The sequence below is a fragment of the Girardinichthys multiradiatus genome, chromosome 18 (assembly GCF_021462225.1).
Source record: "Girardinichthys multiradiatus isolate DD_20200921_A chromosome 18, DD_fGirMul_XY1, whole genome shotgun sequence".
NCBI classification, from domain to species: domain Eukaryota; kingdom Metazoa; phylum Chordata; class Actinopteri; order Cyprinodontiformes; family Goodeidae; genus Girardinichthys; species Girardinichthys multiradiatus.
Window position 1 is genome coordinate 27,130,146 of NC_061810.1, and position 26,259 is coordinate 27,156,404.

The 26,259-nt window shown below is 39.5% G+C and overlaps 1 protein-coding gene across 1 annotated transcript in view; it reads right to left on the bottom strand.

The window, feature by feature from the left end:
* grik4 (glutamate receptor, ionotropic, kainate 4) overlaps positions 1-26,259 on the bottom strand; it is a 585,146-nt gene that overhangs the window by 26,015 nt on the left and 532,872 nt on the right. The window contains exons 13-14 of the mRNA XM_047391909.1: positions 22,437-22,640; positions 14,870-14,983 (exon numbers count right to left, since the gene is read on the bottom strand). Coding sequence (XP_047247865.1) covers positions 14,870-14,983; positions 22,437-22,640 — 318 coding nt within the window. The remainder of the gene's footprint in view (positions 1-14,869; positions 14,984-22,436; positions 22,641-26,259) is intronic.

The following is a 26,259-nucleotide window of genomic DNA, read 5'->3' on the forward strand; positions in this document are numbered from 1 at the left end:
CCCCTTTTATTCTGTTACCATCAAATATAGGGCAACAAATTGGTTTGAGAGTTAATCTGTATGTAACTGTAAATCAGTATAAATATAGCTCTTCTGTAAACAAACTCAGATGTTTGCTAGATAGCATTGGTGAACATAAAGCTCATTCTTTGGAGGAGCTGCAGAGATCCATAGTTCAGGTGGGGGGAATTTGCTAACAGGAAAACACTTAGTGATTTGGTCCACAAGTTTTGGCTTTATGGAAGAGTGGCAAGAAGAAAGCTGTTGTTGAAAGAAAGACAAAAGAATTCCCATTTGCAGTTTGCCACAAGCCATGTAGGAGGCACAGTAATGTATGGAAAATGGTGCATTCATCAGATGTGACCAAAACTCGCAAAACAAGCATCATGGCATTGTTATGCCTGGAAACTGGTCAAAGGTAGTAGATTGAAGGAGCTAAACAGGGGGAAAACCTGTTGGAGGCTGCAAAAGACGGAAACCGACGCTCATCTTCCAGCTGGACAACAACCCATCACAAACAAAGCTACAATGGTTTAGATCAAAGCATGTGTATATGTCAGAATGACCCAAACAAACTCTGATGTACAGTACAGACCAAAGGTTTGGACACACCTTCTCATTCAAAGAGTTGTCTTTATTTTCATGACTATCAATTTTGTAGCTTCACACTGAAGGCATCAAAACCATGAATTAACACGTGTGGAATTATATACTGAACAAAAAAGTGTGTAACAACTACAAATATATCTTATATTCTAGGTTCTTCAAAGTAGCCACCTTTTGCTTTGATTACTGCTCCGCACACTCTTGGCATTCTGTTGAAGAGCTTCAAGAGGTAGTCACCTGAAATGGTTTTCACTTCACAGGTGTGCCCTGTCAGGTTTAATAAGTGGGATTTCAAGCCTTATAAATGGGGTTGGGACCATCAGTTGTGTTGTGCAGGAGGTGGATACAGTACACAGCTGATAGTCCTACTGAATAGACTGTTAGAATTTGTATTATGGCAAGAAAAAAGCAGCTAAGTGAAGAAAAACGAGTGGCCATCCTTACTTTAAGAAATGAAGGTCAGTCAGTCCGAACAATTGGGAAAACTTTGAAAGTGTCCCCAAGTGCAGTCGCAAAAACCATCAAGCGCTACAAAGAAACTGGCTCACACGAGGACCGCCCCAGGAAAGGAAGACCAAGAGTCACCTCTGCTGCGGATGATAAGTTCATCTAAGTCACCAGCCTCAGAAATGGCAGGTTAACAGCAGCTCAGATTAGAGAACAGGTCAATGCCACACAGAGTTCTAGCAGCAGACACATCTCTAGAACAACTGTTAAGAGGAGACTATGTGAATCAGGCCTTCATGGTAAAATAGCTGCTAGGAAACCACTGCTGAGGACAGGCAACAAGCAGAAGAGACTTGTTTGGGCTAAAGAACACAAGGAATGGACATTAGACCAGTGGAAATCTGTGCTTTGGTCTGATGAGTCCAAGTTTGAGATCTTTGGTTCCAACTACCGTGTCTTTGTGCAGCGCAGAAGAGGTGAACGGATGGACTCTACATGCCTGGTTCCCACCGTGAAGCATGGAGGAGGAGGTGTGATGGTGTGGGGGTACTTTGCTGGTGACACTGTTGGGGATTTATTCAAAATTGAAGGCATACTGAACCAGCATGGCTACCACAGCATCTTGCAGCAGCATGCTATTCCATCCGGTTTGCGTTTAGTTGGACCATCATTTATTTTTCAACAGGACAATGACCCCAAACACACCTCCAGGCTGTGTAAGGGCTATTTGACCAGGAAGGAGAGTGATGGGGTGCTGCTCCAGATGACCTGGCCTCCACAGTCACCGGACCTGAACCTAATCAAGATGGTTTGGGGTGAGCTGGACCGCAGAGTGAAGGTAAAAGGGCCAACAAATGCTAAGCGTCTCTGGGAACTCCTTCTTTGGAAAACCATTTCAGGTTCATCAACAGAATGCCAAGAGTGTGCGGAGCAGTAATCAAAGCAAAAGGTGGCTACTTTGAAGAACCTAGAATTTAAGACATAATTTCAGTTGTTTCATAATTCATAGTTTTGATGCCTTCAGTGTGAAGCTACAATATTCATAGTTATGAAAATAAAGAAATCTCTTTGAATGAGAAGGTGTGTCCAAACCTTTGGTCTGTAATGTATATCAAAGATGTATATCAAAATGAGAATTTGTGGCAAGACTTAAAACTTTCTGTTCACAGATGCCCTTCTTAGAATATAATTGAGCTTACATTAATTTGCAAAAAAGAATTAGATGCAAAAAGCTGGCAGACACATCATAAGAATTGCAGCTGCAACTGCAACAAAAGGTGGTTCTACTAATTATTGTCCCAGCTGGGATGAACACAAATTCACAGCACACTGAATTATTATTTGTAAAAAAAACTTTGAAAAACATGTATTATTGCAACCACACTTCAAAACTGCACTACTTGATGTTGATCTATCAAATAAAGTCCCAATAACACAATGACATTTGTGAAAGTAACACGACAAAATGTACAAAATGTTCAAAGTGTATGAGTGCTATGACACTGCACTGTACACAGTAGTAAAGTTGGAGCAACAAGTGACAGGGAGCTAGTTGACATTTTTAAGTATCTCTTCAATAAAGCAAAAAGAAAGATTTAAACAATTCTCAAAATATTAGTGCTGACTCCTTGCCTCTGGCCAGTTTAGTCTGAGTAACTAACTTAGCTGATGCTTGCTTTATATTGGAGAAAACAAAAAAAGGTGACTGCGACCGTAAATAAAGCGATTTTGATGCGATAAGCACAGATCTTTCTGTCCTAAGCAGATAGCACTATAATTATGTGTATCTCATTTACATGTAAACACTCAGATCAACGCTGTATGAAAGCACAAACTCAGTCTCCCATGAAATGTCAACAGAGTGGCACAGAGCTGTAAAGGGATACGCCAACAGAGATAACAGGCTTTACTTCCCAGAATCTGGTACTAAAAAAATAATTTACCTTGCAAAAATATTCATACCTCATGTTACAGATACAAACATCTATGTATTATATGAAGGTTTTATGTGACAGACCAAGACAATCCATCCCAGAATTTCGAAGTGGAGGAAAAAAGGCAAAGAAATGTACAAAGGAAAAGTTGAAAAGAGGGGTTTCCGTTTGTATTCCCTTTTACCCAGATAACCCCAAATAAGGTCCAGGGCAACCAACTGTTCTCAGAAGTTACTGAATTGATAAACAGAGTCCACATATGGCTGTTCTATAAAGGCTTAGGATATTTACAAGGTAACATTTGTCAAGCTGCTTCATGGAGACCAAGGAACACACCAAATCGGTCAGGGGTATATGTTGTGGAGTGATTTAAACCAAAGTTATGTTAGAAGAAAATAGCTTTAAATACTTTATGGAACATGGTTCAGTCTGTCATTCAGTAACAGGATGATTTTAGCACAAATGCAAATAAGTATTATTCAGAGAAGCTGCCAAGAGGCCCATGGTAACTGGAGGAGCTGCAGAGATCCACAGATCAGCGAGGAAAATTTGTTAACAGGACAAATATTCGTCATGCATGACTAATGTTTTGTATGTATATTTAAAACAGGTCACTCTTGAAAATGACTTGTGTCTCGAGATTTACCTGTAAAAATAAAGGTGAAATAAAACAAAATGCTACAGATTTAGCTTTTATGGAAGAGTGGCAAGAAGAAAGCTGATGTTGAAAGAAAGGCATAGGAAGCCCTGTTTAAATATCCATATATTATGTAGAGGATAGTGGACGAAGGTGCTTTCTTCAGGAGAAGCAAAGCACTGTGTTGAGGAAAACTGATACTGCCCCCAATGTAAAGACATGGTGATGGCAGCATCATGCTGTGGGAATGATGAAAAGTATAATGGGCAACATTTTCACTCTCTCAATGTGTAAAGATGGCAGACATACACCAAAATAGTTGCAGCTGTAATAAGCTAAATGTGGTTCAGCCTGTCAAATATTGACTTGACACAGATGTTAACTGACGGCGTTGTATGCTATTTATGCATGTGAAATCCTACACCCTTACAATGAAATTGCATGATACAGTTTAAGAATCATTAAATGAAGTAAAGACAACAGGCAGTATTTGTGTTTCCCACAAGGCAGAATGCACTAGAGAGAGAAAGGACAGATGAGCAACTAAACTGTTATAGCTGCATTAAACATGAATTCATTTCCATGACCTATACTTGACTTCCAGCAGAACTGGGGTGCACAGTAGCCCTGCTCAGAGGGAATAAAGGAAATAGATTAATAGCTCTAGCTTCAGCAATAAGGCTACTAGTGCCGAAGCAGCTACAGGGCTGCTATATATCTGTTTGGATTGGTTTGCGGGATATAAAGTAGCTAAAATAAGGTCGGCAGTCAGTGAGCCAGTGGGAAACCAGGGGCTAATTTCTAATGTTTCATTATCCACCACCAGCAGCTTTTGTCCTCTAAATGAAGCCAATTTCAGATGAACCAGTGTCAGAACGGGTCTGTGTGCATATTAATATGAGTTTGGGAACGCTCATACTGTATTTCTTTCCTGCTTACTCAGTGAGGGAACATTAGCCGTTTACACACAGATGCACAATCCGCCATCTGTTAACGACAAGAAAATGGAGGTGCCTGTCGGGGCCAGGAGGAAGCTCAGAGAGTGAAGATGATCAAGGAACCGACTGCCTGAGTGTTATTAGAAGACAAACGCATAACACGTCATATAGAAATTGCTTATCTTCCATTTCTGACACACTATGAAGCCCATGTGAACAAGCCTAAATCACTTTTATGGAAGTAAACTCAATTCGGTGTTCCTAGGAGACCTCACACAAGCTGGAACACAGTATTGATAGATTTCTGAGGTCCTTCAAAATCAAAATTGAGGTAAAGTGCAGGAATTATTTTGACGGACATTTGTTATGATAAAAGACTTGTGCAAATATGATAATTCATTAGTGCGACTATAATCACTTGTGTTTAAGCCTGGCTACAGAAAGCAGGGGGAAAGAGTGAGATTCAGTATCATTTTGAGCAAGATTGAAATCAGCTTGCCAGTCATTATGTGCACCGTTCTATCTGCACAAGGTAATTGCTTGTGATGATAATGATGATAGTGGCCTGAAAATCCAAGAGTAGAGTGCTGAAGCACATAATGGCCTTCTTGAAGGTAGAGTGCTGTTGCAAAGAAAGAAATGCTGCCAAGTCGCCTTTAGTTTGGACTAGAGGTTGTGCTGATGTAAGTCTTCATGTTTGCTCGTCCTTTTTTGTTCATGCTGAAGAAGTGCTTTGTGAACTGCTCGCCCCTGCATGCCCACATCTTAAGTTCCCACCGTGGTCCTCTTATTACAATAAAAGGAGCTGAGGAGATGAGGGAATCCCGTGCTAACAGATGGCAGAGGAGCGACGGTGCGGGAGAGAGGCTAGGAAACAAAGACAGACAGGGAGGGGTGGGGAAGAGACAGAGATTACAAGGACAAAAGGGAAAACAGCTGGAGATTGTGCTGCTCATAAAATCCCGACTTTGGTGCGGTAAAATGTTTGTTTCAGGACTCAAACAAAGTTGTGTTTTACACAAGTTGGAGGGAATCATCCATAGTGAGGCTATGGCAGACACGCTAATGAGCACTCAGAGGAAACTGCATAAATGTTTCTTATTTCCAAAGCATGTCATGAGTTTTTCTCATGAGTTATTTTTTCTCTAAATATAACAGTTTAGGAAAATTTAAACTAGGAACTGTGAAAGAAACATATTGTTTTCTAACGTCAAAATGTAATAAAAATATGACCATAAATTAAAGACACTGCAGAGTCTCTTGTGTTGACAAACCAATAGACATTTATCACTTATTCCTCTCAGTCCTGCTGAGTGTTTCAAGAGCTTTCAGCTCATTGTTTAGATTTTATTGGTCAGCTTTGATAGTTTTGGTTCCCTCTTGGTGGCAAAAGCCCAACATTTCTCTCCTCTCCAGTTCTGATAAAATAACTCTTCACTCAGCACCAAACAGCAGAGGCATGAGGACAGTGCTTGGTCTGAGAAGACCACAGCAGGGCACATTGAAGCTGAGTGCTCAAATTTAGTACAGCGGAAAATGGAGCAAGAAGGAAAGTTGGAGAGACTAAGGGGAATTTAGAAAGAAACAAGTGTTATATGTTTCGGTAAACATTTTAGCTGCAAAGTATCCCAAGATCCAGTTATGAACCAGTTGTAAGGTTAAATGGAAGATCAGGGGGACTTGGGCAAACTATGAACAAATCAAAATCTCAGTACAATAGATTCAAAGACTGGAACATGTTTCTAATCTGATGTCACCTATAAGTAGGGATCTGGTTACCAAATTGAGAAGTCAGATGGAATCATTGCATGCTAGAAATAAAATGGAATCTAATGTGAAATGCTAAATTTTGTGGATTTTGTTAATTTGTGAATTTGATCCAGTGAATCTGGATCTTCACAAACACTAAAATGTTTTTGACCTTTACACTGATGTGCACAGTAAAACAAAATGTCACTGAGGCTGCATTTGTGAACCCTTTGCTTGTGGAGCAAACTCCTCCCTTTGCAGCCCTATGTGAAGTCAGACAGTCCTTTGAAAATAAACAATAAAGTTGTGTGTATTTTATTCAAGGAGTTGTTAACAAATAATCAACTTTTAAGTTCAGATCTGAAAAGTTTTTGCTTTGTGAAAATTTAACCCAGTTTAATTTAAGTTTCAATGGAAGTTTCTTTAAAGATTCATTGTACATGGTTGATGGATGTGGGTAGCAAGGATCTCCTGTAGTGATCTGCATTACAGCAGATCTGAAGAAGCCTCTGACTGACAACAGGACAATGATCCTAAACATACACCCAGAACTAGTGGTTTAGATCAGGGATCACAGAATCCAGTCCTTAAGTGCTTCTGTCCTGCAACTTCTAGATGCAGCCCTGCTCCAACATAGATGAATTACCTCCTCAGGGTATCAACAAGTTCTGGAGAGGTCTGTGAACCAGCCATTCATTGGATTCAGGTGTGTTGAACCAGAGACGCATCTAAAAGTTGCATCCTGGCCAACATGACCTGTATCAGGTGCATTCAATGCAGTATAACACAATATGCAAATAGTAAACTCATGATACCTGGAATTCATTACTAAAAAATTGCATTCCAAACAAACTTCTGCAATATTCATATTGCATACAATAACAAAACGATAGCGACAGGCAAGTCTTAAATAACGTTTTAGATGTATTGGGTTGACAAAACTAAACAAACTTTTGCAGTTGCACAGATTTGTGAAAATCTGTAAAAACAATTATTGTTATTTTGCTGTTAATAATATTAATAATAAATATACTAATCTGACTTTTTCCATATTGTCTATCATTAGTTAGACATAAGAGTCCTGCAGAAATACTGGATATTTTTCAGATTGCTTTTATTGGCTTCAAGTGGTCCAAAAAAACTTCTACATATAATTTAGCAGCTCAGTTTAGTGGCACTTGACTGCTCAAAAGATTATGTTATCTGCCTTTCTCTCACAAATACAACCTGTGCCAGTACAAGGTCTCTCAGGGTGAAGAAGGTTAAAGAAACAAAAGCACCTCCAGATGGTTTTGGATTTCACTCTTTAAACTCTGTTCTTAAAGATACATGGAGAGAGCATAATATCTTCATTTTGTAAGGTTAGAGTGTGACAGATTGTCAGAACCTGTGTGTGTGTGTGTGTGCGCGTGTGTGTGTGCATCTTTTCAATCTTGTCAGTAGTTGTCTGTGCTGTCAGTCATCTTCAGCACGGCAGATTCAGTACGTGCTCGGACGAGCACCTCTGCTCCCCCTGCACAGAAGCAGCAGGTGGTTGACTGCTGACGGGCAAAACACAGCAACCACAAGCAGTGTGGTAGAAACGGTTCAAGGGGAGATAAACACTCCAAAGAGGCAGAAAGCTGTGGTATTGACAAGAATAGCTGCTTCAGTGCATGAATCAGACTCAGAAAGCACCAAATGTGATTTTATGAGGGCTTACTACAGCTATAGGTTGCCTCGTCTCGTCACGCATAAACATTTGCTGCCACGTATAAACCATTTTTATTAAGGCAGTGAATCGTTTTACGGGTGCTCATCCTTCTCTTAAGATGATAAGAGGATATGAGGCAAATCAAAGGGTGTGATAAGATGCAGATGGAGAAAAAACTCCTTTATGACCAGCTTTCATGACAAAATCTAAACAAATAAAACAGCAAAAACTTGACTTCAACAGTAAGCATATTCTTGTTTTCTCTTAGCACACAAATTAGTAAGTTGTACGTTTAACTTTTGTTCTCTCCTAGCTTCCTATCACCTGTCTTCTTCCTCTCTTTGTTTTCCCAAGGGGGTTGCTTACAAGCCATGAAGGTGGCTGAAGACACTGGTGAGGTTATTCAGTCAAGGATTTCACCAAGTCATTGGGTGTTTTGGTATTCATACCACAATGTCATCCCCCAAAGCAACAGAGGGGTTCATCTCCTGAATACTGACTCACTGAGAGAAACTTCCTTTTGTCATTTTACCTCACCTGCTCGCCTCTCTGCTCTGATTTCTTTGTCCTCTCTCTACCCACTTCCTGCCTCTTTTTCAAACAATTTTTTGCTCAATTCCTTTCATGTTGTCTTTCTTGCTGTCCCTCCCTATGACTCCCCGCCTTGGGTCTTTCACTGACGGCTCTTTGATGATGTGCACATTGCTAATTGTGTCCGAGCGCATGCTGTCAGATGTTACGCCTGATGAAACGGCCGCGGGGGCAATCTGTGGAGAGGGGCTGATTTGGCAGAGGTCAAACGGGGTCACTTTCACAGCAACATCCCGCTGCCTTTTGAGCTTGCCAGGTCAGTTGGCTTCATGTCAGGTTGATTTAAACAAAGGCATAAATCTTTGTGAACATGTGTGCATAGAGTCTTTACAAAAGTATTTGCACATTACAATCACAAACTTTGATGTGTTTTATAGAAAATTCATGTCATAGACTAAAACAAAGTGTCGCATAATTGTGATGTGGAAGGAAGATGATACATGTTTTTCTATTTTTATTTTTTGCTATTCAGTCTCCTTTACAGTGATACCAGTAAATAAAATACAGTGCAGCCAACTGCCTCCAGATGTAATTGGTAAATAGAGTCAATTTGTTTGCATTTAATCTCAGCATAAATCCAGCTTTTTTGAGAAAGGACCCAGAAGTTTGTTAGAGAACAATAATGAACAGCATTATGAATACTAAGGAACACATCAGACAGGCAAGATCTAAAGCTGCAAATGAGTTTAATGCAGATTCAGGTTGTATCTCAAGCTTTGAACATTTCAGACAGCACTGTTCAATCTATCATCCGAAAATGAAAGAAGATTGCACAACTGCAAACATGCTAAGACATGGTGATCCACCTAAACTGAAAGGCTGGCAAGCAGAGGATTAATCAAAAAAGCAACTAAGAGGCCCATGGTAACTCTGGTGGAGCTGCAAAGTTCAAGTGGGAGAATCTGTTGAGTAGTCAACTGTTAGTCATGCACTCCAAAAATTATTTTTTATTGAAGGGTGGCAAGAAGTGAGCCATTGTGGAAATAAAGCCATAAGAAGTCTTTTTTGGTTTATATGTAAAACATTTTGAGTGGTGGAAAACTAACACTGGACATCACCCTGAACACATGCATTTCTTCAGCAGAGGCTGTGAAGCTGGTCCAAGTTGTTTAACAGGGTAATCCTGAAAGAAAGCCTGCAAAAGACTCGATACTGGGGTGGAGGTTCACCTTCCAGTAGGACAACAACCCTAAACATACAGCCGATAGTGAAAAGAAACAATTTACATCAAAACATTTTCAGATGTTAGGAACAGTCCAATCAAAGGCCAGATATAAATTAACGACTTCAAAATCGATCTTCACGTATGCTCCCTATCCATTCTAAATGAAATTGAGACATTTGGAAAATAGGAATGGGCAATTTCATTCCTCTGATGTACATAGCTGGGAGAGACATACATAAAAAGACTTACAGCTTTAATTACAGTGGAAGTATTATTATTATTGGAACTAGTATTAACGTAGGGGGGGCTGAATGAAAAATGCATGCCTCGCATTTTAAATTTGTCCTAAAAACAAAATAAAAAACAATGTATCCCTTCCTTCCCACTGCACAATTACACACTACTTTGTGTTGGTCAATACAAAACATTCTAATAAAATGCATAGTGGTTTGTGGTTGTAATGTGTCAAAATATGTAGTAAAGAAAGTAGTATAAATATTTTTGAAAGGCACTATGCACAAGCCCACATTTGTTTTGTTGATCTTGTCTGTGTGGCAGCAGAATCAGCAAAGCTCTCTTTGTCATGGTGCTAACTCTAATGCAGCTTTCATATTCCTCCAATTAACACCAGTAGAGTCTAATTAACCACCACTTTCACTTCTCTTTTACACATATTTGTGGTGTTGTGCCCCAGACGCCCAGCCATGGATAAAAACATGGATTAAACATGGACTCTGAACTGCACACAAACGAAGACGCTGGTAGAAGAGCTGCACCTTTAAATACAGTTTTTAACCTACTTCTAGTCGAGCCCAGGAAGGAGGATTCATACCTGGAAGCCCCGTGATGTCATAGAGCCACTGACAAAATCACTTTCCCCATTCCGGGCGGACAGGGACAAAATATGTGTTTTCTAATATAACAAAAATTGTTTCCTTAAATATTATTTCACTAAGATAAGGATGCCAAATTAAATAACATTTATGTAGATTCTAATATCCAAAAGGTTGATTTCTAAATCAGCAATAACCTTTAAATACTATTTTATTAAAATAATGTTTTATCTACTCTTCTCATTATCTACTCTTGCATTGTGGTTGGTTAATTAAAGTCATACCAATAATTGTTCTTAATTAGTTGTAAAACTAATTTAACCTCATTTCCAAATTCCTAAGATAAAAATTGGTACTTGAACTTAATTCCACACTGAACTGTCATATCATTGCATCATTTTTATTGCTTCCCTTGTTCCTTCATTTGTATATATTTTTTTTGTTTTCTTTATTCCTTTATTTTGCTTGGTAGTTTTAGTTGAATTGTTCTAGCTTAGTAAATAGTTTGTTAATTGAAATATGTTTAAGTTGGTGTTGAATGGTTTCTGTTAATAAATCCTTATATTTTGGAGAGGAGTGTTGCCAGGGTTCGAATCACCCTTTCACCACTGCCGTATTGGGCTGGTATTCCTAGGACAATACTTGACCGACCAAATGGTAATTTAATTAAATATCAAATAACATAAGAATCCTAATTGCACAACAGAGATCCTTTCTTTGCTTGCATCTTTGAATCCAACTTATTTGTTGCACAGATGCTAACAAAACAGGAGTTTTATTTTTTCACAACAACAGCTCTAACAGCCTGTTATGTGATACACCATATCACCACATCACTAAATAGTATATGGCACTTGCTGACAGTGCTCAGGCTGCTAAAAAATTGCTGGGGAGCACAGCTGAAAAACAAAAAGACGTTGTGCTCTTCCTCCTGCAGACAAGATGCAGAATTTCTGAAATACATTCAGTGTTTTTTATTTAATGTTGCAGAGTCACAACCCTTCAAACAGTGGCCCCTCCAGTGAATAAAAATCATAGCATTTTTTGTAATGCGACATTACCATAACTCCAGGTAATTAAGCGTTGGTATTCATAGATGCACCTAACAGTTAAAGAAGTTGTGACCATTGCTGCTTCCACTATGGGGACCCAGCAGACTCCTACTTATTATAGCTTCTCCCTTGGACTTCATTCTTAGCCATAATACTATGTTTTGCTTGTTGAAACAAAGGCTTAGGGTGTCCCAGTTGTTTCCAAGCTATAGGGGTCGGGCGTAAGGGGCACAGCGTTCCAGTCTTTAAACTCGGAAAATTAAGAGCCAAACCTAAAAATGAAGGAAGATCTGTTTGGAAATACACTCACAAATGTAAGTATCTTCTCAGGTAACATCATTTTAATGGCACAATAAACACTGAAATCTTTTCCGATATGTTACATTTGGCTCCAATGTCATCCTAATAGGCTTTTACAAAAAAAAAAGACATCATATTTATTGATGTGTAACATTTTACCATCTCGACTGTTGTTATCTACAGTTTGATGTGCAACGACATTCTTGATTGATATCTTTAGTTCGTGTGAATAAGAAAAATTACAATAAAGGGGTGTGAATAATGGCTTATTTCTTTGTGAAAAATCTATTACCTATTATTATTAAGATAATTGATCTAGATATATTACATATGTTTTATATTTGTGTTCTTCCTTAAAAACAATAAAAAACAGTATGCTGAGATGTGCTACAGACATGAGAGCTGTTGAATGTGTCACATCTGTCTAAGTACATAAAATGCTAAACTGACCACAAATCAGCTTCTTAAATGAGAGTCCTATTTCTAAGCGCTATAACTTAACTACCTCCTGAAATATACTATTTTATACTATTTCCAACCACTTTAACAGCCACAGGTGGATAAAATCCATTACCTGGACATAAGACTGGGCCCCTTTTGGAGCTCAGTGAATTTTAGCATAATACTGTGATTAAACATGACCTGTGCATCAAGACAAGTCTAGAGGTTTCATCTAAATATTTGTTAGTGATGTTATAAGAAAAGTGGAAAGGATTGGGAATGACAGCCACTCAGCTCTGAAGTGGTAGGTCACGCAAAATCACAGAGCGGGCCCAGAGAATGCTGAGGCTCACAGTACACAGAAGTCACCAATTTTCTGCAGTTGTCTGTAGAACAACTGCCTGATTGCATTGTTTAAAGTACAAAATTTGGTGGACAGGAGATAGCTGTTTTTGAAGGAATTGGACTCAGGTCCTGGTTTCACCCAGTGTGCTGGTCATTTATCCCCTTTGCCATTTCTTAGCTTTGCAGTTTTCGTTGTTTCATGTCCGACTTATTTCAAGTAGCAGGATACTTCGTACCAATCATGCATCAGTTCATACCCAGCACAGTAACCTTTCTATTACTCTCCTTTCCCCTTTCTGCCATCTTGCACTGACCTTTCAAAACATGACCGCCCCAAACACGTGGCTTCATTGTCTAAAAAAGGTGGAAATCCAGAGACATTACCAAAAAAAAACAGCATACTGGCATAGCAGAATATGCCAAAATTATGGCATAATGATTACATTGTTTCTGTGATTGTTTCAACAATTAATTAAAAGAAATGCACCCACCTGACGAGCCAATACTTTTGGAAATATAGTGTAAGTCCAAAACGTGGGGGATTGGGTAGGCGAAGGGTAGGGGTAAGTGTACAATGCTGGTCAGAAGTTTACATACGTTCAGATTTGCAATAATCTTTTTTCAGGATCTATTGTTGGCATTGTTCAGAATATACCATAAATGCTATTTTTATAAATTTTTAAATATATAGTGTCCAATAATAGAAATAGAGTTGAGAAACAGTGTGCAGGTGACAGAAACAGGAGACAGAAAGACAAACACACTGACAAAGAAGAGAAATGGAGATTTAATGGTAATTAATAACTTGCTAGCACTTTCAGTTTCACATTCGCTCTTCCTATTGATCAAACTCAAATTTTCATTTAAAGTTTGAAATAAGCATCAGACTGCCTCTGTAGAAAGCACGAGTCTCAGATCAATAGCCAGTGGATTAGAACTAAATAAGTGCAGTCACAGAAATTCACATATTGGATTTTAGCGCAATGCGAAGGACTGCTGTGAATCAGATCTAAAAATGCCAAGGGGCGACCAGAACGTAACGAGAGAAGAGGTAAATGAAAGACTGCAGGGAGAGAGACAAAGGTAGGTGGATGCTGGTTTTTATTATCTTTCATCCCGCTCTGTTCGCTACCTTTTCAAACGCTGTTATCTCCACTTCTATTTCAGTAGCCTTTTTTCAGAAACTGGGTCAAGTCTACGCTAATTTCACTCTTTGACTCTATGTGCCGGAGCCCTGTGGGGACAATGGCTCCACATCATCTCTTCTAGATGTCACCCACCTGCCGGCTTTCTACCTGGGAGGTCAAACGCTGCCCAGCAGCCCATTTAAGGCTGCATCTGCTGCAAAGCATTGATTGATTCTCACCAGCTGTTGGTTCGTGGCTGAGTCTTTCAGGTACTCGAGATGTGCACAGGCTGCAGGAAGGAGGGGATTGAAATGAAGACGTACAGGAAGTGGAGGTGCAGAATCGAAGAAATGCAACTAAACGCCCCTCTGGGATAGTATTGCATTGTTAGCTTGTGCACATGGCTGAACATCTCGGGGTGGATTCTGACCAGCGCCTCTGGGCCCTCTGGTGTCACCTTGTGTTTTGGTGGAGGACTGATGATTAATGGACCACGGTCTCTGCAAACACTGGCTTATTTCCACCTGCTCTGCTGCTGTTTCGTTCCTTTGTGCATGCCTTAGCCATTACTTATGTGAATAAGATGGCTGAACCATAATCAGAGAGCAGGCAGAAAACAACTGTGAAACTGCTACATTCATTAAGACGTTCACACTACAAAACACACCATCTGGTGCTGGCAAAGCAGGTGGCCAAAAGAGGTGGAAGGAGGAAATGTGAAAACACACAAGAAGGGACAGGAGTTGAATATTGTTAAGGAGTTGCTGTTGCATGAAACAAGCGCAAAGAGAAAAGATCCAGCAGAAGGGGTAAATCAGGAAGAGAAAAAGCAGCACCTGAGAGGTGAAAAATGCCATAAGGCTTCCAAGGAGGACTGGATTTAGACTGGCAAAAAGAGAGACTTGAGAAGAGAGAGGAGAGTGAGTCTTTTCCAGCTACTAGACATGGCTGACAACCTGCTGTGCTAAACCTGCAGTCTGTATGCATGTATTGGTGTTGGAGGTAACTCACCAGGTGAACGCGGTACATGATGCTGATTCCCAGGGTCATGAAAGGCTTGGAGAAGTCAATCACCTTCTCACGCTCCGCTGTTATGGTGAGGCCCGCCACTGCCAGGTCAGCTTTCTGAAAGCAGAGTCAGATCACGTCATTCAAAACACAAACCCAAAGACACATTGAGCCCAGCTCAGAGAAATAACTACCTCTCTATGACTAAACTGATTGAAAAGAAGACAAGGATGACATAAGAAGAAGACTAATGTTGGCAAAACCCCAATAATACCCTTTTGAAGCCTTTAGCCCCTTTGTCAACCAACAGCAATATCTGTGGTGAGGATAATCCAGCATTGGCAATGTGTGTGTATGTAAGTCGGTGTGAGTGTGGAGGGCACCAGAGGACTTAGGGTAACCATTGTAGCTGGGCAAAGGAGCACTGTCAAGACAAATCACTTGACAAAGTAAAGGCTGGTAAAACACACACACACACACACACACACACACACACACATGCAGAGAAATGCTCAATGCAGCTGAATACTGGAAAGCTTTCTACTAATAATACAGGCCAGCAAAGTGCAACTGCAAGGGATTTTTCATCTCCCTGTGGAGCACAGAGCGAAAGCAGTAAAGCATTGCTCTTTGTCTGCAGCAGGAGGACTAAGAGGATTGGGGAGATGGAGGGGTATAGCAGGACGAGAGCAAGCAGAGGGGAGCACTGCAGCAGCAACACTTTCTCTTTTTAACAAAATCTGACATACATAGAATTGCATTTAGATTTGACAGAAGAGTGAATTGTAACAATCAAAGTAATCCTTAAAATAAGTTTAAAATGCTTCACCTAAGAGCACATTCATACTTAAGCTCAAAGAAGACCACTATTCTGGATTTTTCCACCTCTTCAACCCAAAGCCACCCACACTGAACACCGAGGCCTATAGTGTCTCATGAAGCCCAATCCCCAGCCAGAAGGCTATGACCCTCTGTCATCAGCTGTCCTATTTTTCCCTCTCTGTTGTTTGAAAGTACTGCTTTCAGCGCTGAAAGGAAAACACACGTAGGGAACAGCTTTCCAGACAAATTTAACAAAGAAATCCCTCATTCTTTGAAAAATGGACAGACAGTTTTAACATCCAGTGAAATATTAATGAAATGCAATTAGACTCCTTTGCCTGTCTCCTAATGCACCTTCTGCTATCACACAATATAATGTGTGATAATATGCTGCTAAACACCATAGTCCCTGTGTCCAGTTGCATTCACTCATATTACAATTCAGTTAAAAACAGAAAAGGAATCGTAAATTATTTGTAAGAGCTAAATTGGTGCAAACCAGGAGTGCAGATCTGCTAATTTCTTTGCAACTATTTTGCTACTGCTATTTGCATTTAATTTATGCAGACACAAATACAGGTCCTTCTGAAAATATTAGCATATTGTGATAAAGTTAATTATTTTCCATAATGTCATGATGAAAATTTAACATTCATATATTTTAGATTCATTGCACACTAACTGAAATATTTCAGGTCTTTTATTGTCTTAATACGGATGATTTTGGCATACAGCTCATGAAAACCCAAAATTCCTATCTCACAAAATTAGCATATTTCATCCGACCAATAAAAGAAAAGTGTTTTTAATACAAAAAACGTCAACCTTCAAATAATCATGTACAGTTATGCACTCAATACTTGGTCGGGAATCCTTTTGCAGAAATGACTGCTTCAATGCGGCGTGGCATGGAGGCAATCAGCCTGTGGCACTGCTGAGGTCTTAAGGAGGCCCAGGATGCTTCGATAGCGGCCTTTAGCTCATCCAGAGTGTTGGGTCTTGAGTCTCTCAACGTTCTCTTCACAATATCCCACAGATTCTCTATGGGGTTCAGGTCAGGAGAGTTGGCAGGCCAATTGAGCACAGTGACACCATGGTCAGTAAACCATTTACCAGTGGTTTTGGCACTGTGAGCAGGTGCCAGGTCATGCTGAAAAATGAAATCTTCATCTCCATAAAGCTTTTCAGCAGATGGAAGCATGAAGTGCTCCAAAATCTCCTGATAGCTAGCTGCATTGACCTTGCCCTTTATAAAACACAGTGGACCAACACCAGCAACTGACACGGCACCCCAGACCATCACTGACTGTGGGTACTTGACACTGGACTTCTGGCATTTTGGCATTTCCTTCTCCCCAGTCTTCCTCCAGACTCTGGCACCTTGATTTCCGAATGACATGCAGAATTTGCTTTCATCTGAAAAAAGTACTTTGGACCACTGAGCAACAGTCCAGTGCTGCTTCTCTGTAGCCCAGGTCAGGCACTTCTGCCACTGTTTCTGGTTCAAAAGCCCATTTCCTGCACACGCCTGTGCACGGTGGCTCTGGATGTTTCTACTCCAGACTCAGTCCACTGCTTCCGCAGGTCCCCCAAGGTCTGGAATCGGCCCTTCTCCACAATCTTCCTCAGGGTCCGGTCATCTCTTCTCATTGTGCAGCGTTTTCTGCCACACTTTTTCCTTCCCACAGACTTCCCACTGAGGTGCCTTGATACAGCACTCTGGGAACAGCCTATTCGTTCAGAAATTTCTTTCTGTGTCTTACCCTCTTGCTTGAGGGTGTCAATAGTGGCCTTCTGGACAGCAGTCAGGTCGGCAGTCTTACCCATGATTGGGGTTTTGAGTGATGAACCAGGCTGGGAGTTTTAAAGGCCTCAGGAATCTTTTGCAGGTGTTTAGAGTTAACTCGTTGATTCAGATGATTAGGTTCATAGCTCGTTTAGAGACCCTTTTAATGATATGCTAATTTTGTGAGATAGGAATTTTGGGTTTTCATGAGCTGTATGCCAAAATCATCCGTATTAAGACAATAAAAGACCTGACATTTTTCAGTTAGTGTGCAATGAATCTAAAATATATGAATGTTAAATTTTCATCATGACATTATGGAAAATAATGAACTTTATTACAATATGCTAATATTTTGAGAAGGACCTGTACATGCAGTAAGTCCAGCAGAAATTAGGTGCTGCTGCTGCTGTTTTTGCGTCAGGTCACAGTTGTTCTCTCTTGAGCCACAAAAACAGCAGATGCAGTGAAGTGATCAAAGAGATAGAGATGAGTATTTTGCTTTTTTGTCCTCATTTTGACTGACAAAGAACTCCAGGCCTTGACATGGTGAGGCCCCCCTTCAAAACGTCAAGAGCCCCATCTGCCTGGAGGCATTTCTAAATCAAACATTTCTGCATATAAAGAAAGGCAGTTGAATCCATTTAACACATTTATTCTGAAATTAAATGCATTGACTGTACTTTAAGTATCAGATTATACACAGATTACAAGTATACTGATTTATACTTACACCAGTTTAAAAAGAAACAGTTTTTTGTCCTTTTAATTTTACTTGATGGTTTTGACTGCAAGCTTTCTTACCACCTCTTCCTCCTCATTTCTGGGAGAGGAGATGGTGAATGGATCCATGTTGTCAAAACAGATGGACCTTCTTCAAATAGTTTACTTATTTGAGGTTTGTATTTTGAAATTTATTGCCAAAATATCCAGAAGGTCTCACTTGAGGAGAGCATGAATTCATGTTCTAGTAGCAAACAAAAAACTGTTAAAGAACTGGGCACACTGGACACAGTGTCAGCCCAGACTATTGCTATTTACTCTGTGAAGCTATTTTAGGAGCAGATTTGTGTGTAATTCCAGAGTTAGAAGAGGTGCAAACTCTGGTAAAGCTCCAACTAATAGCTTTGTGAAGTTGCCTAACAGGTTGCACATCTTTATAATTCTTAAACAAGATGGAAAGGTATAGCAAAATGGCATTTCTTTTTACCCAAAGGCAGATTTCCAACTTTTTACATGCACTTAAGGGAAGGTCCACCCTTACTTATTTATATTTATGCCAGAACACAAACCGTTGCATTCTCAAAGACCAGAGCTGTTTGAAAAAAAACAAGTAGCTGGATGTGCTCGGCTAGCTTTACAAAAACAGAACAGGAAAGTCCCAAAAGGTTTTGTGATATATATTTCTCTCTAATCAGATAAATTGTCTAAACAATGTTATTGCTTTTTAGAAATTCAGATTAGGAGCCATAGAGGATGAAGTGGCAATTGAGCTCACAGTCAGCGCAAACCAAAAACCCTTTTTTAAATTTAGTTAACTAAATTAAAAGGATTTAATCACTCTTTCCTGATATGGTCAGATGCTGTTATAGCAGCTCTAAGGAGTGTAGGTGGGAACTTGGAGCTCTTTAGGAGAAAATAATTTCCCCCCTCTGATCACTTCTGCACCTGCTGTATTTGCGGGAGATAAGTACAACTGAGACTTGAATAAAATATTGGGTTACCTGGACCTTGTAGTCTGTTTCTGCAATTATTTAGCGCAATATGCTTTGTGTATCTAGTGCAGAAATAGTTGCAAAACTCCAGTGGACTGAACTGCTTGCTGAATTCCCTCTGTTTTTTAATTGCAGGTTTTTCTAACAAAACAGAATATACTGTGCCTAGACTTCACAGGCCTTTTTCTGGGCTAACACACAGGCTGTCTCACACCAGTCAAAATAGTCACCCTCACTCTGTGAAATATTGTTCAGTTAAAATGTTACAGCTAGGGACACGGGAATCTGTTGTCCAGAATGTCCTCAGGCTGTCCTCCCTCCCTTTCCTGCTGCGCGTGTTTCATACTGTATCTTCTCAACTTATCTTTTAAACTCGCAGGCGAGGTCGGTCCCAGATCTTTTTTTTACTTTTACCTCTTCCTTTCATAGCCTGAAACCATACAGGATGAAGCCTTTCTTCTAACTGCGTACCCCCCCACCCCCCAAGCATCCCTCCAGATGACCCTCTGTCCCATGACAAATCCCTTTCAAACATGGCTTTTCATTTTGTGTTTGGAGCTCTGTATCTTAGGCTGCTTTCAAAAGATACGTATTGACTTAAACTAACCAATGAAGGTCAGCTTCCCTAAGACAACTTCCACTGGATAGGGGCTCTGACTATAGCATAAGTAGACACTTCTTGCTTTACATTCTTAATGGCTTTGCCCTCCATTAGCCCACAGAATTAAGACAGATCACCTCTTTGAGTAGACTCAGTCATTCACTACATCATTTCCTCCTCCTCCATCTCACTCCTGCCTTCCTTCTCACATTTTTCATTTGGCTGCTTTACATCCTCTTGTCCCCGTCTTTTCCCCTAGCTTTGTATAACCTTTTCGGGCTCTTTGTATAACCTTTTCGGGCTGTTAGCAGACGCAACATAGCCGTAAGAAATCTCACTGAGATTTTACAGTACAAGCATAGACTGATTCGCCGAGAGTGGAAGGGAGGAGCGAGGTGTTTGTTGAGGTCAGTTCAGACAGATTAATGAAAGGAGCTGACACAAAACAAGCCACCAACAAGCTTTGACTATTATGAAAAATACTATACTTAAGCTGAAAAGGCCAACTGCTGAGTGAAAGAAAAGACTGTGTGAAGTAAAGGAAATCTATTCGCTGTGAAATAAATAAAAGTGAGCAATCCAATTTCATTTGCTGGTCTGTGTGTATCGGTATCAGGGGGAATTACTTTAGTTGTTGATGTGTATTTATCACTGACTAAACAGGATAATTTATTATGTGTCTTAGATGCAGGCTACATAAAAGTCCCTGGGTGTTTTCCATTTTTACATATTTATTGACACCTCATGTAAAGATGTGTAAACAAAAATAAACAGATAAAATACAATTTTTTATTTACATAACATATTAATTTAGTGGCGGAAAACCTAGCTAAGGAATCAGATTTATTGCAAAAATCCCCGACCCAAACAATCCCTCTAAAGTAACTTCAGCTGTTTTTAAATATAAACTTATTTTTTTTAAAGTGGATATGTGTCTACGATTTTCTAACTAGTAATCCATAACTTCAGGGAGTTCAAGGGAGTTTTCCTCTCCATTGTCGCTACATGCATGCTCAATATGAGGGATTGCTGCAAAGTCAATGCAAGCGACTGTCCACTGTCTCTACATGCTCATCCAGGAGGAGGGAACGCTGTCTGCTGGGTTTCCTTAGATAGAAAAACGTTTTAACCAATTTGAATAATAAACTGAATCTGACTACACTGTTAGGATTAATTGAAATGTATGTACCAGACTTGAAATCTGTATGATTTGATTGAATTGACTTTGTGAAGTGCCTATTGTGTTGTGAATTGGCGCTATATAAATAAAACTGAATTGACGTGAATTGAATTAACTTCCTGTATAATATGCTGTTTAATTTCCTCTCAGGAAACAGCCTTTTCTGTCCTACCATGGCAAAGATAAACATTTGGAATTTACTAAACACTATTGGGAATTAACTGGAACTGTGTGCTTTGGTCAGATAACACTAAGATTTAGCTTTTCTGCACCTAGCACTACAGCTGTCATGATCGCATGGACTTTTGGCTGATATCATGGTCTGTATTCTGGCTGTTGTATTTTGAGGTGTTTCTGTATTTTCTGAATTCAACTCTATTTTCTTAGTCTTTAGTTGTAGTTCTAGTTATTTAGTGTTTCCGTTTTGTCTCCACAGCGCCTTGCTCCCTATTGAGCTGCCATGTATTCTGTTGATTTTACTCACCTGGTTACTATCACTAATCACACATCCACAGTATTTAAGCTCTCTGGTTTCTTTGTTTATTGCTTGATTTCACTCTTTGTAGGTCCTGTGTTTTTAGTTTACTCAAGTCTGCCTTGGGTTCATCTCACCACCTGGCAATGCCCTGTTTGCATTTGTGTCGTCTTCCTCCATATCATCCCACAAACATGCCACCAGGTAGGTTTGGCATGAAAAATGGATGACTGTGTGAACAAAAACAAAATAATAAAAAAAAAACATACCAACTGTGATGCTGTGGGCCGATTTCTATTCTAAAGGCCCTCAGAACATTCTTAGAATGCATGGCATCATAAACTCTTTAAAATACCATGAGGTTTTAGATAAAAATCCAATGAATTGTAAAAAAGGTCCTCAATGTTTCTTTAAACAGGACAGGAACTGGTAAGACATAAAATAACTGTCTTCATTGGCCATCTCAGGGCCTAGACATAAATCATATGGAAAACCTGTGAAATGAGCTGAAGAGAGGATAAGAGAGGACCCTGGACTCTGGACGTTCTAGAGATGTTGTAGAGGGTGGGTCCTCTGGGGCTCTCCTCTGCTCTTCTCTTGGCGGGTTGCAGTAGTCCCAGCACTGGTCCTCCTGGGGTTCCCATGCTCTGGGGGGCATTTGGATGTCTGTGGTTCAGATCTCCTCCGTGTCTGTCTCGAGTCCAGAGGGGCAGGTCTGTGGCCACTCATACTCGCTATTGCATTTCATGGGCACTCTCACACTTATACCCGCAGGTGTTTGGATTCAGGTGTTACCAATTACACAGATGTTCTATACTGAGCTGCAGTTACCACCAAATACATCTTGCATTCATTAGTACCGTGCACTTTTGGGTAACATTGCTAGAGTAGGATTTTTCAAACTTTTTCCACTTGAGATTATGATGCTGCAGTACAAGAAATTTAGTTTAAGGCTTTTGACACAAGGTGTGCTAATAGGTACAGTACATACCCTTGAGATGAGCTCTCCAACCATTCCAGTCCATGTTCCATTAGCTCCAGGAACGCCATAGACTCTGTCTCCCACCAGTCGGATACGATACTTAAACTTGAGGATGTCCGCCAGTTCCTTCAGCATGTCCACACAAAAGCCTTCATAGCGGTCATTCCCCTCCAGTTCTTGGTGGTTCGGCCGCAGCATTACATATGGATTCTCCTGCAAAAACAGTTTGCATATAGCATCACAATGACTGCAAATGGAGAGCATTGGCAAGATAAAGAAATTGATGTTGGAGATGATGTAAAAACATCTTCCACTGTAACAATTCTTAAATTTGTGCCTTAAAATGTTTAAGTTATTAATTAGTATCGTTAATGTTTAACGTGACTGCTTTTCAGAAAATGTTTGAAGATTTTCATTCATTTTTGCTCTCTTGAGGTCATGCTTCATGTCAGGTTTACGGCCTCCAATGAAAACTGATATTTGTGGATATGAAGCAGAGCCAGGTACCAAAATCAGGAACACCTGGATAAGAAACAAAAGCTGTATAAGAAACAAAAACACTGTTCCATCTGATCACGCACACTCATAAGCAGACACCTATTTACAACCTGCTTTTTGGAGATCCAAGTCAGTGTTTGACTGCCAGCTTATGTGGTCTGAATTTACTAAATCACTCATAAATCCATATGTGTGAGCCATATAAAGCAAACTGTGACTGCATCCAGGAGGTTACACCATAAGCACCAATGATGTGGTGCTAACGTTTGAGAGACAGATTAAAGTGAAACTGTTTTGCTATTGCTACAGCTGTAAATGCTTATGCGTGCAGTTCATGATTGATTTGCCTCAAAGTACAATCCATAAAAATAGTTATAGTTATTTTGGGAGAACTTGATACCCATCAGGTGGCATGACTGTTACTGTGAGCGGTCCTGTTCCCAGTAAAGTTAACTGCTTGGTTCCACTTTTAAAGGCTGTGGAGAACATCACTCTGACATCAAGGACTGAATGGCTCTGCATCGTTTTTGCTGCATCAATGGACGAGAGAACTGCAGTGATGTGATAACAGCGAGGACAAAATGAATGCTAATGAATGCTCTGTCAGCATCACAACGCTCAAAGCATAAGCATGTCAATTCAGCTCATCTAAGCAAGCTCGAAGGTTTACTCAATAGACATGTACAGTACCATCTACATTTATTGGCACCTCTGGTGGAGATGCAGGAAATCCAGCCATTCATTTGGTGACATTTATCCACTGGGTGTGATACAAATTCAACAATAAGAATTTATTTTCTAACAAAATCCCAGGGCACACCCAACAATTCCTTTAAAATAAATATAATGTAGGCATTTTTAAAAAAGATTGGCTTTAGTTTTAGTTGCTCACACAAATGTCTATTATGTAATCCATTTGTCTGTGTCTTTTCCTGCGGTATAAAAATGATGAAACACAGATTCTTCAAAGTCGGAAAGACAAGAAAATGTGTGATTCAAATAAAGCTTATCTGTATTGATTTTCACAAGAAAGGAAATGGCTACAAGTAAATATTGATCACCTAAACTTGCCTTACAAATGGACCTTTGACAAACAAGGCTGGAGAATGACCCATCCATATGTCCCTCATTTATAGAGTTACATTACAAATATATTTGATTATCAAAAATAATTTATTTTAGTACTCCAATATAAAAATTAAAACTCATAGCTTTATTATGAACATATATTTAAACGTTTTATTTTTATTAACTTGGATGATAATGTCTTACAGCCAATGAAAACCTGGAATAGGAAAATCACATAAGACCAATAAAAGGAATATTTAATGCAGAGACGAGGGCCTAAACCATAAGTATGTCCATGTACTGCATTTAGTACGCATACAATACTTGGTCTGAGCTTGTTTTTGCCTCAATTACTGTAACAGTTCACATCTTTTTCTCTTTAACCCAGCTAAGATGCTTCTGCTGTTGTTTCTGGTTCAGGAGTGGCTTTACACAAGGAACAAGGAACATGATTGTGTAGGTCATAACTTATTTTTTGCTTTTTGTATTATGCAATTTTTCTGGGAAAATGAATTTTGGGTTTTCAATAGCTTTAAGCTCTAATCTGATTAACTGACAGCAATAAAAGCTTGGAACATATGAATCTATAAATTAATTTCACTTTTTGAACTGAGAACTGAAATAAATAAACTTTTCAGCGATATTCTAATTCATTGAGATACCCATTGAGACAAAGGCCGCTCAAGTAAATTTTATCTGTTGTTTACTTGATTTTCTTTCTTTAGATAAAAGTTAAAAATGTGCTTACAAGGTTCAAGTAACAAAGGGTGGAAAGACATAACTGTTGGTGTTGCCATTTCCTAAATTTATGTTTGGTACAGCCAGCAAGTATTGAGAAGGAATGGCAAAAGCAGTAAAAATAAGAATACAAATTTGTAAGATGCAGTAAAAGCTTTCTGCTTCCAGTTTTATGTGCTCCAATGACAATAAAATCTAGGATACCTAGATATGGTCTTTTACCACGTAGATAGCTTTCTCTTTCTTTCTTTCTTTCTTTCTAGCCCAAAAGTTACTTTGCACCAATTAATGAACATTTATTTTTATGTTTTTTTTTGTTTAATTAAAGGAAGCATAGCTCAGATTTAGTGACATCTGGTGGTGAGGTTGAGTACTGCAAAATACAAGGTTTTCTCATTGTTTCCAAGAATGTGGCCACATAAAGAAACATGTATGCATAATAAATCAGCTTAAATATTGAACAATAATGCAGTTTTATAGTGTTAAAACTTCCATGTAGCCTAGCAAGACAAATTTTGACATATTCTCTTAGAAAATTACTACATAATGTTTGTGCTCTCATAGAAAACCTACTTGGGGAAACAAATTCACTTTGCAACTTCATGTTGATTCATGTGTGATATATACATATATCAATGGGTGTGTGTGTGGGTGTATGTGTGTTTGTGTGTTGTTGAGAGGCGAGGAAATCTTACCCTTTGTAAACTATACCTTTCTATCCCAAGGTGTTAACTTGATTAGCTCTGCCAAATAAACATCAACTCTGGAAACATCAATCATACTAGTAAAAACTAAACAGCCAACAGAGAGTCATGGAACCATTATGTTTTTCTTTCCACTGTCATGCCTCTCAATTTTATTTGTCATTTTCTCCTGTAATTCCAATTTACTCCTCTTTCTTTGGGAGCCTTTGTGAAAATGTCCATAAAACATGTATGAACCAAACTAAACCAAAGCTATTAAAACCTGATCCTAAAACTTCCTTTCAAAAAACTGAAATGAATTACTCATAAAACTACTTCTTGCTTAAAGGGTCTGTCAAGTTTTGAACATATTAAAAGAAAAATACTTAGAATGTGGGCTGCACGGTGGCACAGTTGGTAGCACTGTTGCCTTGCAGCAAGAAGGTCCTGGGTTCAATTCCCAGCCTGGGGTCTTTCTGCATGGAGTTTGCATGTTCTCCCCGTGCATGCGTGGATTCTCACTGGATACTCCAGCTTCCTCCCACAGTCCAAAGACATGCCTGTTAGGTTAATTGGTCACTCTAAATTGACCTTAGGTGTATGAATGAGTGTGTGCATGGTTGTTTGTGTGTTGCCCTGCGATGGACTGGCGATCTGTCCAGGGTGTACCCTGCCTCTCGCCCATAGACTGCTGGAGATAGGCACCAGCTCCCCTGCGACCCACTATGGAATAAGCGGTAGAAAATGACTGACTGACTGACTACTTAGAATGTGTGAAACGATTACACAGGGGTATGAAAGTTCTGTTATCTGTGAAGGGGAGACCATAATACCCTGTTTAACAC